The 13,125-nt window shown below is 39.2% G+C and overlaps 1 protein-coding gene across 3 annotated transcripts in view; it reads right to left on the minus strand.

Moving 5' to 3' along the window:
- Positions 1-665: 665 nt before the first annotated feature.
- The window catches only part of CDH19 (cadherin 19), a 169,316-nt gene continuing 156,856 nt past the window's right edge, over positions 666-13,125 (minus strand). For 2 of the 3 annotated variants that reach the window (XM_075921029.2, XM_075921030.2), the window contains exons 11-12: positions 10,640-10,891; positions 667-8,841 (exon numbers count right to left, since the gene is read on the minus strand). In XM_075921029.2, coding sequence (XP_075777144.2) covers positions 8,351-8,841; positions 10,640-10,891 — 743 coding nt within the window. In that variant the 3' untranslated portion in view covers positions 667-8,350. Of the gene's footprint in view, positions 8,842-10,639; positions 10,892-13,125 lie in introns of all 3 variants that reach the window. The other variant, XM_075921031.2, reaches the window with a different exon arrangement.

Raw genomic sequence — 13,125 nt, forward strand, 5'->3', positions numbered from 1 at the left:
TATGAATACTCAAGGGCTACGTCTAGACTGGCATGATTTTCTGAAAATGCTTTTAATGGAAAAGTTTTCCGTTAAAAGCATTTTCGGAACAGAGCATCTAGATTGGCACGGACGCTTTTTCGCAAAAAAGCCCTGATCGCCATTTTCGCAATCGGGGCTTTTTTGAGGAAAACAAATCTGAGCTGTCTACACTGGCCCTTTTGCGCAAAAGGATTTTTGCCCGAACGGGAGCAGCATAGTATTTCCGCAAGAACACTAACAGTCTTACATGAGATCGGCAGTGCTTTTGCGGAAATTCAAGGGGTCAGTGTAGACAGCTGGCAAGTTTTTCTGGAAAAGCGGCCAATTTTCTGGAAAAACTGGCCAGTCTAGACACAGCCAAGTAGAGTGACAGCTCCTAATTCATTCTATGCATGGAAAAGGTGAAAGCTGCAGCTCCATGTAGAATGAGCCTGCATTTTTAGTGAAGTTGTTCTGAGAAAAAAGTTACTTTCAACACATGGTTCAGTGAATTACAAAGTAGTTTACTTAGTGCACCACATCATATGTGCTTCATTATCTTTTTTGCACCAGGTCAAAGGTTTTATTTTCCATATTGTATCTATAGATTCCATTATTTGACCTGTCTACTGTTCTCTCTCTCTCTCTCTCTCTCTATATATATATATATAATGTTTATATCTATTATATCTAATTACACAAATACCCGTCATCACCACAGTATCTGACTGGGAAATAGTTATGCTTTTATTACATAAGGTGGCTAGATTATTTTTGTTTGCTATTTAATGTCAGTAGGGGTTTGGTTTTTTTTGTACAGTGAACTCTGTCATTAGACTTTTGTTTTTCTTAATTAACCAATTGTTCTGAACAGATTATCCTAATAGAATTCAAGAATCTGATGTTAATGTGTCTGAATGATAATTGTATCCTCCATTTAGAACAATAGCTCATTTTATATTTGTCTATATAGATACGAACAGCATCTTATATTTGTCTGTATAGACATGAACAGCCTTGCAAAGGGAAAAATGAAGTTCCGTGTTATTTATTCATTAGACTTTAAGCAGTTGATCAGCCAGGCAGATCCAGCTTTGAGTGTGTTCAACAGTGTGTGCTGTAGTCGTAAAATACCTACCTGAAGTCTCACATAGCTTGAGTTTATTTTCTTATTGGTCACACTTAGTGGGTACTTACTGTTTGGAAAAAAAAAAAAAAAAAGATTTTCTTCCTTAACAGCATAAGTGGAAATGATGTGACCAACATCCTGCACACCTGGTAAAATTGTTCAGCCCAGTAGATCAATAAAGTAAGTATAACTAAAAAAGCTGAAACTGTTCTGGGTAATCTCTAGAAAAAGAGGCTAAAACTGTAATACTAATGAGTGAATCTCAGGGGTGGTCAATTCATGCCCTCCACACTGCAAAGAGAAAATCAGAGACCTGGCATAAGTTGGTTGGGCTAATCGGTATCAAGAAATAGTATTCCCTGTTCTTGTACCTGGCCTAATGCAACATTTCAATAATGTTTGTAAGGACCCATTTAACCTACAAATTATGGGTGATAATGTCAGATGATTCTCATTTTGCATTAGCTGTTTGACCCATTACTGTCTCCATAATGACTTGTATTCTGATGTACCATTTATGAATAACAAAAAACACTACCAAAAACTCTAAACAAATTAATCTCTGTATTTGTGAGTTACATGTCTAATTAATGTGTGAATAGCCATGATAGCCATGAGTGTCCCTGCACACATTTGCATACTCTGAAAATTTTGTCACTCTCCTGATAAAGTTTGTCCTGTTATTGGGGAGCAGCTATTCCAATATTGAAAAACAAACAGTTGAAATCAACAGCTTGCGAAAAATCAGTAGTCTGAAAATTATTCACCTCATCTATTTGGTGGATACTCACAAATAGCAGATAGGTGCAAATGGAGAATATTCAATGTGAGGGTGAGAGGGGTTTTAAATTAAAGTTATAGTGAAAGATCGATCAGTTTAACCTTGAAACCCTGATTGTTGTATGACTTCAAACTGAAGATCTAACTCCTTTGGCTATTGGGGCATCTGTAGGGAGCGCTAATCTCTATGGGCATTTCTATACTTATTGGAAGATTGACATGCTGGAGGTTGATCTTATGGCATTTGATTTAGCAGGTCTAGTATAGACCTGTACATCTAACACTGAGGGCAGCTCCCACCGGCAACCAATACTCCTCCTTTACCAGGGAGGTAAGGGAAGCCGAGGGACTGTTTGTTCCCATTGGTCTCCTACAGTATGGATGCTGCCCAAGCTCAGCTTAAAGTAAGCCAACTCCAGCTGCACATTTTACATAGCTGGAGTTGCATATCTTAAGATGACCTTCCTGGTCTAGTGTAGACCAGACCTGTGTTGTTTATTTGGAGTCCTTTCCTCATGCTGCCACAGCCTATACATGAGTCATGCTACCTGTTCCATCCTTTGCAAATGACAGTTTTCCAAGGTCTTCTAGAAGCTGCAGAAGGGAATTAAAGTGGAGTGGAAAACCACTAATTTCCCTTTGAATTTCCTCTTGTAGTTTTCCTGGTTACTGGAAAAGAATGCCACAAAATGGGTACTGCTCCACTCGCTTCTTTTTGTCTCATTTCATCCCACCTCTCCCCCACAAACTGTTTGATTCCACCTAGCCACATATAGGAATGGAAAATTAGAATTTATCACCATATCTACTTTGAGACTTTACCCATACTGCTTCTGTGATACCTTCTGCAACACAGAACACAAAACAATTCTAATAAAACAGTTAAGTTAAGACTACACAGTTATTCAAGACTAAAAATAGCATCCTCCAGCGTAAGATGTTTGTGGTGCTCTTTATTTCTAACATACAGCCTTGCTCCTATACTGTGCCCTTTACTTGCAGTTGTTTGTATTTCAAAAAAGCCACTTATATGCCCTCATGACCTAGTTCCTGTGGGGAAAAAGCATCATAAACAAAACCAAGCACTTGCATTACTTTGACCTGATTCATAGTGATCACATGAAGAAAAATGTTCAATGTGACCTACAGAAACAGAGAGGAGACCTACTCAGCTCAGATGAACCCAGCATTTTTAGTTTAATGGCTGTACTCCCTTGAGGCATGCAGGAAGTATGCCTAGAGCTACAAAAATTGACTGAAATGTTCCAATAATGAATTAGAAACAAAATATGTGTTTTAGTGATATAGCCAGTAGACTAGGAAACATAGGTTGTATTTCCAGCCCAGTTACTGACCTGCTGTGTGACTTTGAGCAAGTCATTTAATCTTTCTGTGAATGTTTCCCCTCCCTTCCTTTCCATATCTCGTGTATTCAGGACTACTCCCTTACTATATATTTTCATAGTGCATTACACAATGGCCAACTGATCTTTAGGGGGTTTCTAAGCACTACAGTAACACAACAAAGCAATATTCAGATCAGGAGCATTCACTAAGCATGGTAAAGAGAGATGTTTGTGAAGTGAATTTTAGCTGCTAAATTAAACATAGAATTTGAGTTTGTTGCAATTTTCTGGTTGTTCTCCAAAAATATTATTTAAACACTAGCCGTGAAAATAGACTTAAAATGAAAAACAATAAAAGCATGATTGGATAGCTCCTCTCCAATAAGAATTTTTAAACTTTGTTAAATAAAGACAATCCTCTTTTTATGTTCAGAGCCTGAAGGATTTGCACATGAGTGGCTCTAAGGGGGGAAAAAAACCCATCTTCCTTTTCAGTCCATGAAATGTCAGTGGAACTATAGCATTGTCACATGTACCCTTCTGAGGTAGTGGAGAATGCCTGGCCAATTCTGTAGTCACACATCAACAATCCATGCCATTTTTCCTTAAATAAAAACATCTTTGCTATTGTTCAAGAGAAGTACATAGGAACTGGGGATGGCATGAGTTCCTTACCTCCTTCTCCAGTCCACACAACAGTGGGAGAGCAGAATTGGCTTTAAAGTGTTTTTTCATTACAAGATCAGAGTTAAAAGAGAATTTGGACCACAGCGTGATGGGACTCAAAGAAGGCCCTTTTCACCATGAATTCTCCATGGTAGCACTCTGTAAGGACTAGTTACATAGGGCTTTCTACAGTCCTCTTTGCTGTAGTGAGTCTCCAAGTTAACCACCATGCAGAAGGCCCTGGGAGTAGGTTGCAGATGCAATAACTACAGGTTGGATCTCCCTGGATCAGCACGTTTGGGGCCTGACCAGTCCAGAATGTCAGAGATTGTCAGGCCAGTGGAACTGCCCTGCACCACTTAAAGCCCCAGCTGCTGAGCCTCTGGCCACCCTCCCCTAGCCCTGGCCACTGGTCCCTTGGACCAGCTCCACTTCCAGCCCTGGCCAAGCTCCTGGCCCCAGCTGGGCTGCCAGCCTTGCTGCCACCCACCTCTCTGGGGCTATTGCTTTAAGAGTGAGGGTGATTTCCTGCTTATGGTTGAGGATGGGGGAAGGTGGCTTTATGAAAAAGCATACAGACAAACTGATTATGGAAAGGCACAATCTGGAAAATGGTCCATCTCTGTTATAGGGGGCAGCCTACTCTGACTGTCTCGGAGTTTGTGTTTTCATATGTGATTGTTGTGAATGATAAGAAATAATCTTAAATTGCAACTCTATCAAGAGTATTTATGTTTTTTATCTAACTTCTCTTTGGGTATGCTGTGAATGTAACATTCCACAGTGTAAGAGATCTTACAATCAGGAATTATTTCCTAGTATGCAGCCTACACTTTCCCTTTATTAGTGTCATCCCTATATTCCTTATGTTATATCCTTTTCATCTATTTAAATAATTCCTGTTTCTTCTTGGTCTTTCCATTCTTATATTTGTAGACTTCTAATTGTATCCTTCTTTAGGCCAGATCTATACTAGACCTGGAAAGTCTGCTTAAGGTATGCAACTCCAGCTAAATAATGTAGCTGCAGTTAACATATATTAAGACTATCTTGGTGCTGTCATCACAGTGAGAGGTGGATGGGAGCAAACACTACTGTTGGCTTCCCTTATTCCTTGCGGATCAAGGCATCCAGGGGCGGCATCCACATTCAATTTAGCGAATCTTTACTGGATCTGCTAAATCAAAGGCCAAGAGATCAATCTTTGGTGTGACAAGTGGAGACAAGGCCTTAGTCTTTGCTTGACTAAACTAAACATGGTTTGCTCCTATAATGTTTGATCATGTCAATATAGGATCACAGGAATTGTTACATTTCATCAGAACAGTGATTTGCTGATTTTTTTAAATAATATTTAAGCATTCATCCACATGGTTGACATTTGGCCTGATTATCAGAAATCATGTTCAAAGCCTCTCCAGTGCCAGCTTACAATGATCCATTCTTGTCATGGGATTAAACTGCAGGACCCTCACTATTAGAAGCATGGTCTTCTATCACTGGAGCTAAACGAGTAGCTTAATTCCTTAGCTGATAATAGTAGTATTTTCCTATGCTTTTAGATGGATCAGCTACTGTAAGGAGATATATGTAACACAAGAACCAACAGGACATGTTTAAATGATGTTCTAATTGTTATATGAATACACAAACTGAATTATATATGGAGCACAACTTCAAGGAGGATCTAAGGCAATATCCACACAATCACGGATTGTTTCCTAGTTCCTTGTCTGAACAACTGAACAGCAATTGTTTTCTCACAATCCATGTTGGGTCGGAAAGGCTGACATTCTTCTTCATAATGATTGCTATTTCATTCCATGTTTGGGTCAATTAATGTCAATGGGACCAGGTGTAGAGTATGATATCTCTTAGAATTTCAGAATCTGGATCTAAATATGTGCTTCCTGTACAAAAGTCCCCTTAGGTTTTTCTCCTGGATGGTGGAAGACTCTGGTCATGCTTAGTTATCTACATTGGATGACTCATGCACAGAGCCCAATTTCTTACATCTTGCAAGGAGACATTGCCCTTTGTGGGCCTACTTAAGTGCCTGCTGATGTGGAATTGTAAGTAAAGTTAAATGACCTAGCCTACCCCAAAATAACTTTTCCTGGGGCCCCTCAAATGGGAAAAGGTCCAAAAGTACAGCATCTGTGCAATGTTTTTCAAGGAGCCCTTCTCCCTCTCCCTCTCCCTCTCCCCCACTGGGCTCCTGAATCAGGTTCCTGCTGTCACACTTGCCCTGAGAATTTGCAGTGGAGATCTTCCGAATGGAAGTTTCCCATAGAGCTGTTCCTGCTAAGGTGATCTCTACCCTAGAGCTGATTTCAGTTTCTTCTTTTTCAAAGGTATCTTTCCTCCCATACATGATTGGCAGGACCGGGGGTAGAGTTAGCCGTCCAGACATAGAGATTCTGATGCTTTCCTTACCTGTATGGGGTCCATATATCCATTCACAATCTCCCTCCACAGAACAAACTTTACATGCTCATTTCATTTGCTGTCTCATTCCCTATTCTTTTTCCACGGAGTAATGATTAATATGCACAATAATATGTCAACTAGAAACCATTTTGTCACGTCTGTTTGAATGCCATTAAATACAAGCATTAGATACATCAAAATACATCACTGCCATGCTTCATTGACATGCAATTTGTAAACTTGCTCTGGGGGCAACTCTTCTATAGAGGAACCTTATAGTTTTTCTCCCCCCAAAAAACAAAACAGCCCCATAACCTTTCTCCCCATTATACATGTGCTAGTTCATCAGCTGCTAACCACATTCTTGACATTATTGTTCCAAGAACACATAGCATCCATAATTTTTCTTCCATGGACACCCCTTTTGGAATGTTCTCCTAATTCCTTCCTTTCTCTTGTGTTTTGTTTTTAACTTGCAGGCATTTAAAGTGTCTCTGTGCTTACATCTTTCTGCTTAGCGTACATCCCTTGTTTTTCTTTAATAAACAAGTAATTGAACAAGCTCTGTGATGTTTGCTATGCTTTATGCATTTTCATTTCTTGTATAAACTTTGCCTAGCTTTCTGTAATGCAGTGGAGCTTACCTGAGAGTGTAAATAAAAAAGATAATTGTTCTGTTTTTCTTATACTGATGCCAGCTTTCAGATGTTGAAACAGATCAATTGATTACATGTTGCAGATGCTGTAAAATAAACAGCTAATGGAGAAATGGTGAATAAATACAATGCAGACCCTGGCTCTCTTAGCTACCATTTGAATATATTCAATGGCTTTTAGAACACTAAATTTCTGTTGATCCTCCATACAGATAAGTGAAAGGGAACAATTCTGAGACAATTTTATGCTCACTATAGACTGCGTATAAAATACTCAGGGTAATGAATTTTGAAGTTTGACTCGATTCCTTCTGAATGATGTCAGATCATTTTCTGAAGAAATGGATTAAAATTAAAGTGTTTTACTATCTTATTATCTAATGTTATACATAAATTTTTATATCCACCAGCTTCGCATTTTAAAGATCTTTAATACTATTACAATAAAACTGAGTACTATAGCTAATTTTATATTCCATAATAAAAAAAAATCTGTGCTGGGAAATCTGTCGTCCTTTAAGCTCTTAATAAAAAGGGAAAATGCCCAATGAATTGTATTTGACACTATGCATAATAAAATGCAACATGGTTAATACTACTATATTTAAATTGAGTATTGATTCAAACTGGAACCTACTACTTTTTGCCTTTTAAAAAAAATTTTAATGCATTAACTGGTGAATTAAATGGGAATTTAACACACTTCCCAACAATTCAATAACAATTCAAATTTAATAGTGAATAAATGTTGACCGTAACAGGCCATTATTTTTATACTGATAGAAATGGTATTTGATTTAGTTTTATCACCCTAAAAATAAATAAAAGAATTTGCAAGTTTATGATAATCCTTTAAAAATATGTCTGCTGTCTACATTTTTACACAATAGTATTTATATTACAAAACATACTACAAATACATGAGCTTTAACTTGTTAATTCATATAAACAACAAAACAAGTCTGCCTTAACTTTGTAAATAGTTTTAAAGCTTATCCTAGCTAGGTCAATATTTCCAGAAATCATAGGCTTTTTTGGTTTTTCCCCCAGTACCTATGTGACCCATTTTAAGCACCCATCATTGGAACTAGATTATCAAAGGAGCACAACCTGTTTTCAGGTACCTGAATAACAGCTGACTTATAAAAGTACTGAGGCCTCAGCCCCTTTCAGAGTGATGCATGTGGACAGATTTTCAAAAAGTTCTTAGCGCCCACAATTCTTTTGAATTGCTCTTCTTGAAAAACTAGCCACTTATTTTCATGCTTACATTGGTCTCATTTTGAAATCCAGACTTGATTTTTGCTGATGACTACTTTTGAAGATATGGCCTCTAGTTGCTGCTAACCCACTGCACTCTTAATTGGGTTATAGGTGCTATCCAGAGGATTACATTCAGGCCCCCACTCAGCAGGGTAATCATAATTCTCATCCATATCTGACAGACTTGATCCTAAAGAGCTGAGCGATCCAGCCAATGAGCCAGTCCCCTCAAATGCATATGTCTGAAGGGAATCATATGGCAGAGCAGTAGGGTCTGTATTAGCTTCTTTAAGCTTTTCTAAAATGAATTCCCTGAACACGGCACTGTCAGGACCAACTTGCAGAGATTGTCGGTAAAGGCTTTGGATTTGTGTTGTGATGTTTCTTCTAGGCTTGTGCTCTCTCATGACAGTACGAGTCCTGAGCGCTGAAATATCAAAAGCCTCTGTGTCCTCCTCTCCTCCTCCTTCATCATCATACCTGACGATGTTCTCTCTGAACTCTTCAGCCTTGTCAGGGAATAGAGACTTTTTCCTCTTCTCCCTTAAAGCCAGAATTGCCAAGAAAACCACTGACAAGAAAAAAGAAAAGAACCAGAGATTTTTTTACGTGTTTAGAATTTTTAAGGGTGGCAAAACATTCTAGTGTTGAAGCATGTGGATTTATAGAGCAGTAACTGTATGGAGGTATGGCTGTAAGATGTAGTATTTTTGGTGAGGAAACAGCTACAGAGAGACTTATAGAAATGGAGCAATTTGTTTAGAGTAGTGAGGAAAACAAACAGTTTCTGCGCGGAGAGTGAAAGGGCTGCATAGCCCAATGCTGTGAGCAGACCTTTCACATCAGTGCCAAAGGGGAAGCTTCTTGCTTGAATCTTCATCCCTGTTCAGGCCTATGAGGTTGACTCAGACTCTATATTCCCTATAATTATAGGGAATATACCTCAGACCAGTAGAATCTGTCTAAATCAGAGTTGAAAGTAAGCAGGTGCACCCAGGTGCGTAGCTCTGTCAAGAGCTGGCTGATCTGCAACAAAAGCCAGCAGGGAGCTATTGAAAGAGCTGGCAGGGACCCAGGTCACAATAGGAAAGTACCTGTAAGAAATGTTAAGTTACTTTCACCACTGGTCTAAATGGAGGAAACTCTTTCCTGTTCTTCCCTTCTCACCATTCTGCTTCCTAAATTTGTATCAGCTGAGGGGGGAAGAAGGGTGGTGTAAGAGTGGCTATATTTGAGGAAATAGCTATGTGAAAATATCACTTTATCATGCAATGGATGAACTGTGTATTCAGATATCAGAGGGGTAGCTGTGTTAGTCTGGATCTGCAAAAGCGACAAGGAGTCCTGTAGCACCTTAGGGTATGCCTACACTGCCACCCTAGTTCAAACTAGGGTGGCTAATGTAGGCATTTGAACTTGCAAATGAAGCCTGGGATTTAAATATCCCGGGCTTCATTTGCATGTTCCCGGGCAGGCGCCATTTTTAAATGCCTGTAGTTCGAACTACCTGCCCATGCCCACACGTGGCACGGACTAGGTAGTTCGAATTAAAGCTCCTAATTCGAACTACTGTTAAACCTCCTTGCAGGAGGAATAACGGTAGTTCAAATTAGGAGCTTTAATTCAAACAACCTAGTCTGTGCCACATGTAGCCGCAGGCAGGTAGTTCGAACCACGGGCATTTAAAAATGGTGCCCGCCCAGGAACATGCAAATGAAGCCCGGGATATTTAAATGCCTACATTAGCCACCCTAGTTCGAACTAGGGTGGCAGTGTAGACATACCCTTATAGATTAACAGACGTGGGTCTTTGCCCATGAAAGCTTATACTCCAAAACATCTGTTAATCTATAAGGTGCTACAGGACTCCTTGTCACTTGTGTAGTCAGAGTCATATCTGCCTTCTTTATGACCAAAGAAAAATAAAAAGAAACATAAAAAATTATCTTAGCTCTACAGAACCACATAATTATGGTGGAGTGAATTGGATTCTATTCCTTCTCATGCATCATCAGTGGAACTGTCAACTAAATTCCAATTGTGAGGCTAACTTCTGCATTAAGTTTTATGCATGCTAAGACAAGGTTTTAGTCTTCCAAATTTTTATGATGGCTGAAGATAGATGTGCATAAAGGAACATAGCAAGACTTTGGCCAGATTTTCAGGACTGGCAGTTACAAAGACATATTTTTTACTTCTAAACCAAACAGATTTAATTTGTAATCAGTGAAACACAATAAATACAACAGCTTAATAAGCTCAGCCAATTCAGGGAAGTTCTGTTCAAATGATCAAATACAATATATAGCAGAAGAGGACAGTGAGACAGATATAAACATTCTAAAGCCATCTCACTTATTTTTTCTTACCGAATATTAGTAGTATGCAGGCCAAAACCGCAACTAATGCTTCTATGCTGAGACCCATGGTGAACATAAAAGCTCCAAATCGACAAGACTGGATACTAGCTTCAGTATCACAATCACAGACGCTGACAGTTAGGGTGTTTGTGCTGGTAAGAGAAGGGGTTCCATTGTCCACAATTAGGACTGGTAGGTAGAAAGCAAACTGCTCTTGTCGACTGAAGCTGTTTTTTGCTGTAAGAATTCCAGCCGTGTTATCTAGAAGATGAAGTATGTTAATCAGATATTTGTCATGGTAACAAAAAAAAAGATCCCAAAGCTAGCTAATAACTTATCATTATTTGCCATCAGTGACACTCTGAAAGAATGTATGTCATTGGAGAGGAAACTGAAGTGAGGGGGAGGATTTTACTGATTTAAATGAATTATAAATCAACATAACCAGGTCACATGCAAGATGTCCCAACTGGGATGAGACATTTCAGCTTTGATAAATTTTAAAAAAAAAGTTTGTTACACAGAACTATACAAATTAGCTCCATATTCAGCATAGGGAAATATGGTCACCTTAACAATATGTTGAACTAAGCTGTAGCTAAACATTCTATTAAAACTAAACACATCTAAATCAGGCCCATAATGTATTATTTATCTGTATATCTTAGCAAGGGGTGGGCCAGAGCTGTCTCATGGGGACACTTGGGGTACGTCTAAACTACATGCCTCCGTCAACGGAGGCATGTAGATTAGACAGATCGGCAGAGGGAAATGAAGCCGCGATTAAAATAATCGTGGCTTCATTTAAATTTAAATGGCTGCCCCACTCTGCCGATCAGCTGTTTGTCGGCAGATCGGGGCAGTCTGAACGCGCCGTGTCTACAAAGAAGCCTTTCTTGATCGGCACAGGTAAACCTGGTTTCACGAGGCATACCTGTGCCGATCAAGAAAGGCTTCTTTGTCGACACAGCGCATCCAGACTGGCCTGATCTGCCGACAAACAGCTGATTGGCAGAGCGGGGCAGCCATTTAAATTTAAATGAAGCCGCGATTATTTTAATCGTGGCTTCATTTCCCTCTGCCGATCTGTCTAATCTACATGCCTCCGTCGACGGAGGCATGTAGTTTAGACACACCCTTAGGTTTAACTGGTCCAGTGTATCCAGCTTCATTTGTGGGATAGTGCGATAAACTTACCTTTAGCTCTTTCCTCCATATTTGAGCAATTTTCAGCCCTCAGTGGCACACAGAGACCCTATCCACACTATAGCAAAAGGTTGAAATAGGATATGAAACTCCAGCTATGTTAATTACATAGCTGGAGTCAACATATCTTAAATCACCTTTCTGCACCATCCGCGCAGTGGGAGGCCGACAGGAGCACTCACCCCCGTCAGCTTCCATTACTCCTCACAGAAGGAGGAGTATCAGATGCTGACAGGAGCTGCCCTCAGTGTTCAGTGTATGGGTCCATGACCAATCCGCTAAATCAAACACCAGATGATTGAACTCTGGAATGTCGATCTTCTGCGTTATGTAGATGTGCCCAGATGAAGCTGTGCCTATTCTCCAGGGGGGAGCTGTCCCTGGACCTTTAGCAGGGTGCATAAAAGCTGACAGGATTCTTTGTCATCCATAATTTGACCCTTGCCCAGGAAGGGCCCATAACATTCCACCTGCAGGCCATGGGTAAAAGGGCAGATGAAAACCCAGAGTTTAAGTATGTATTAAAACATTGACTTTCCTTTTAGAGACATTAAGAAGACTACTTTCCTCTTTACTATAGAGTGAACATTCCAAAAGTTAGTCCAATGGATTTATTCATCTTGCTAGACCATTGAAATCATTAGCAATGTCAATATATGCAATGTGTATTTTAGTTGAGTTTGAAACACCTCTTTTTCTAAGACTCAGAAGACTGACTTGAACTGGCCACCTTTCCTGTAATATCACCAGCTGTTAAACTTATGTTTTCCCTTCAAATTAGTTTTGATTGGTAACCCCTTAGATTATTCATTTGAAGCATCTGGATCAATACCAGAATAGTGCAACATTGGAGACGTCTTTCATATGAGGTCATTAGTAATCAATGCATACAGATTTAACTATAACAGGATGCAGTTATATAATTGTGAATTGTGCTTCTGTTTATAATTCTACCTTTGATTAAGTCTGAGTGACCTCCAGTTAATGGTATTTCTCTATTCTATTTTCAAAACACTCTTCTTTCCTTACCACCATGTGACAAATTAAGATTAATGTCCCTCAACATTTGCTATATTTAACTATAAAGTAATACAAATCTATTTTTTCTTGATATTGTGCTAAGTATTCTGCTCTTTTCTGTAATACTATCTTGTGTTGATTATGGATGTTTAAATTCTAAAATAATTCTTCTGCATGAGGTTATTGCATTATTATTAAAGTTTGCTCATGATAACACTTTTTTGCTCTATTTCAAACTTTATGCCGAACATTTCTGTTTGGGTGGATGA

Source organism: Pelodiscus sinensis, chromosome 2 (assembly GCF_052426305.1).
Source record: "Pelodiscus sinensis isolate ZL-2025 chromosome 2, ASM5242630v1, whole genome shotgun sequence".
Taxonomy (NCBI): domain Eukaryota; kingdom Metazoa; phylum Chordata; order Testudines; family Trionychidae; genus Pelodiscus; species Pelodiscus sinensis.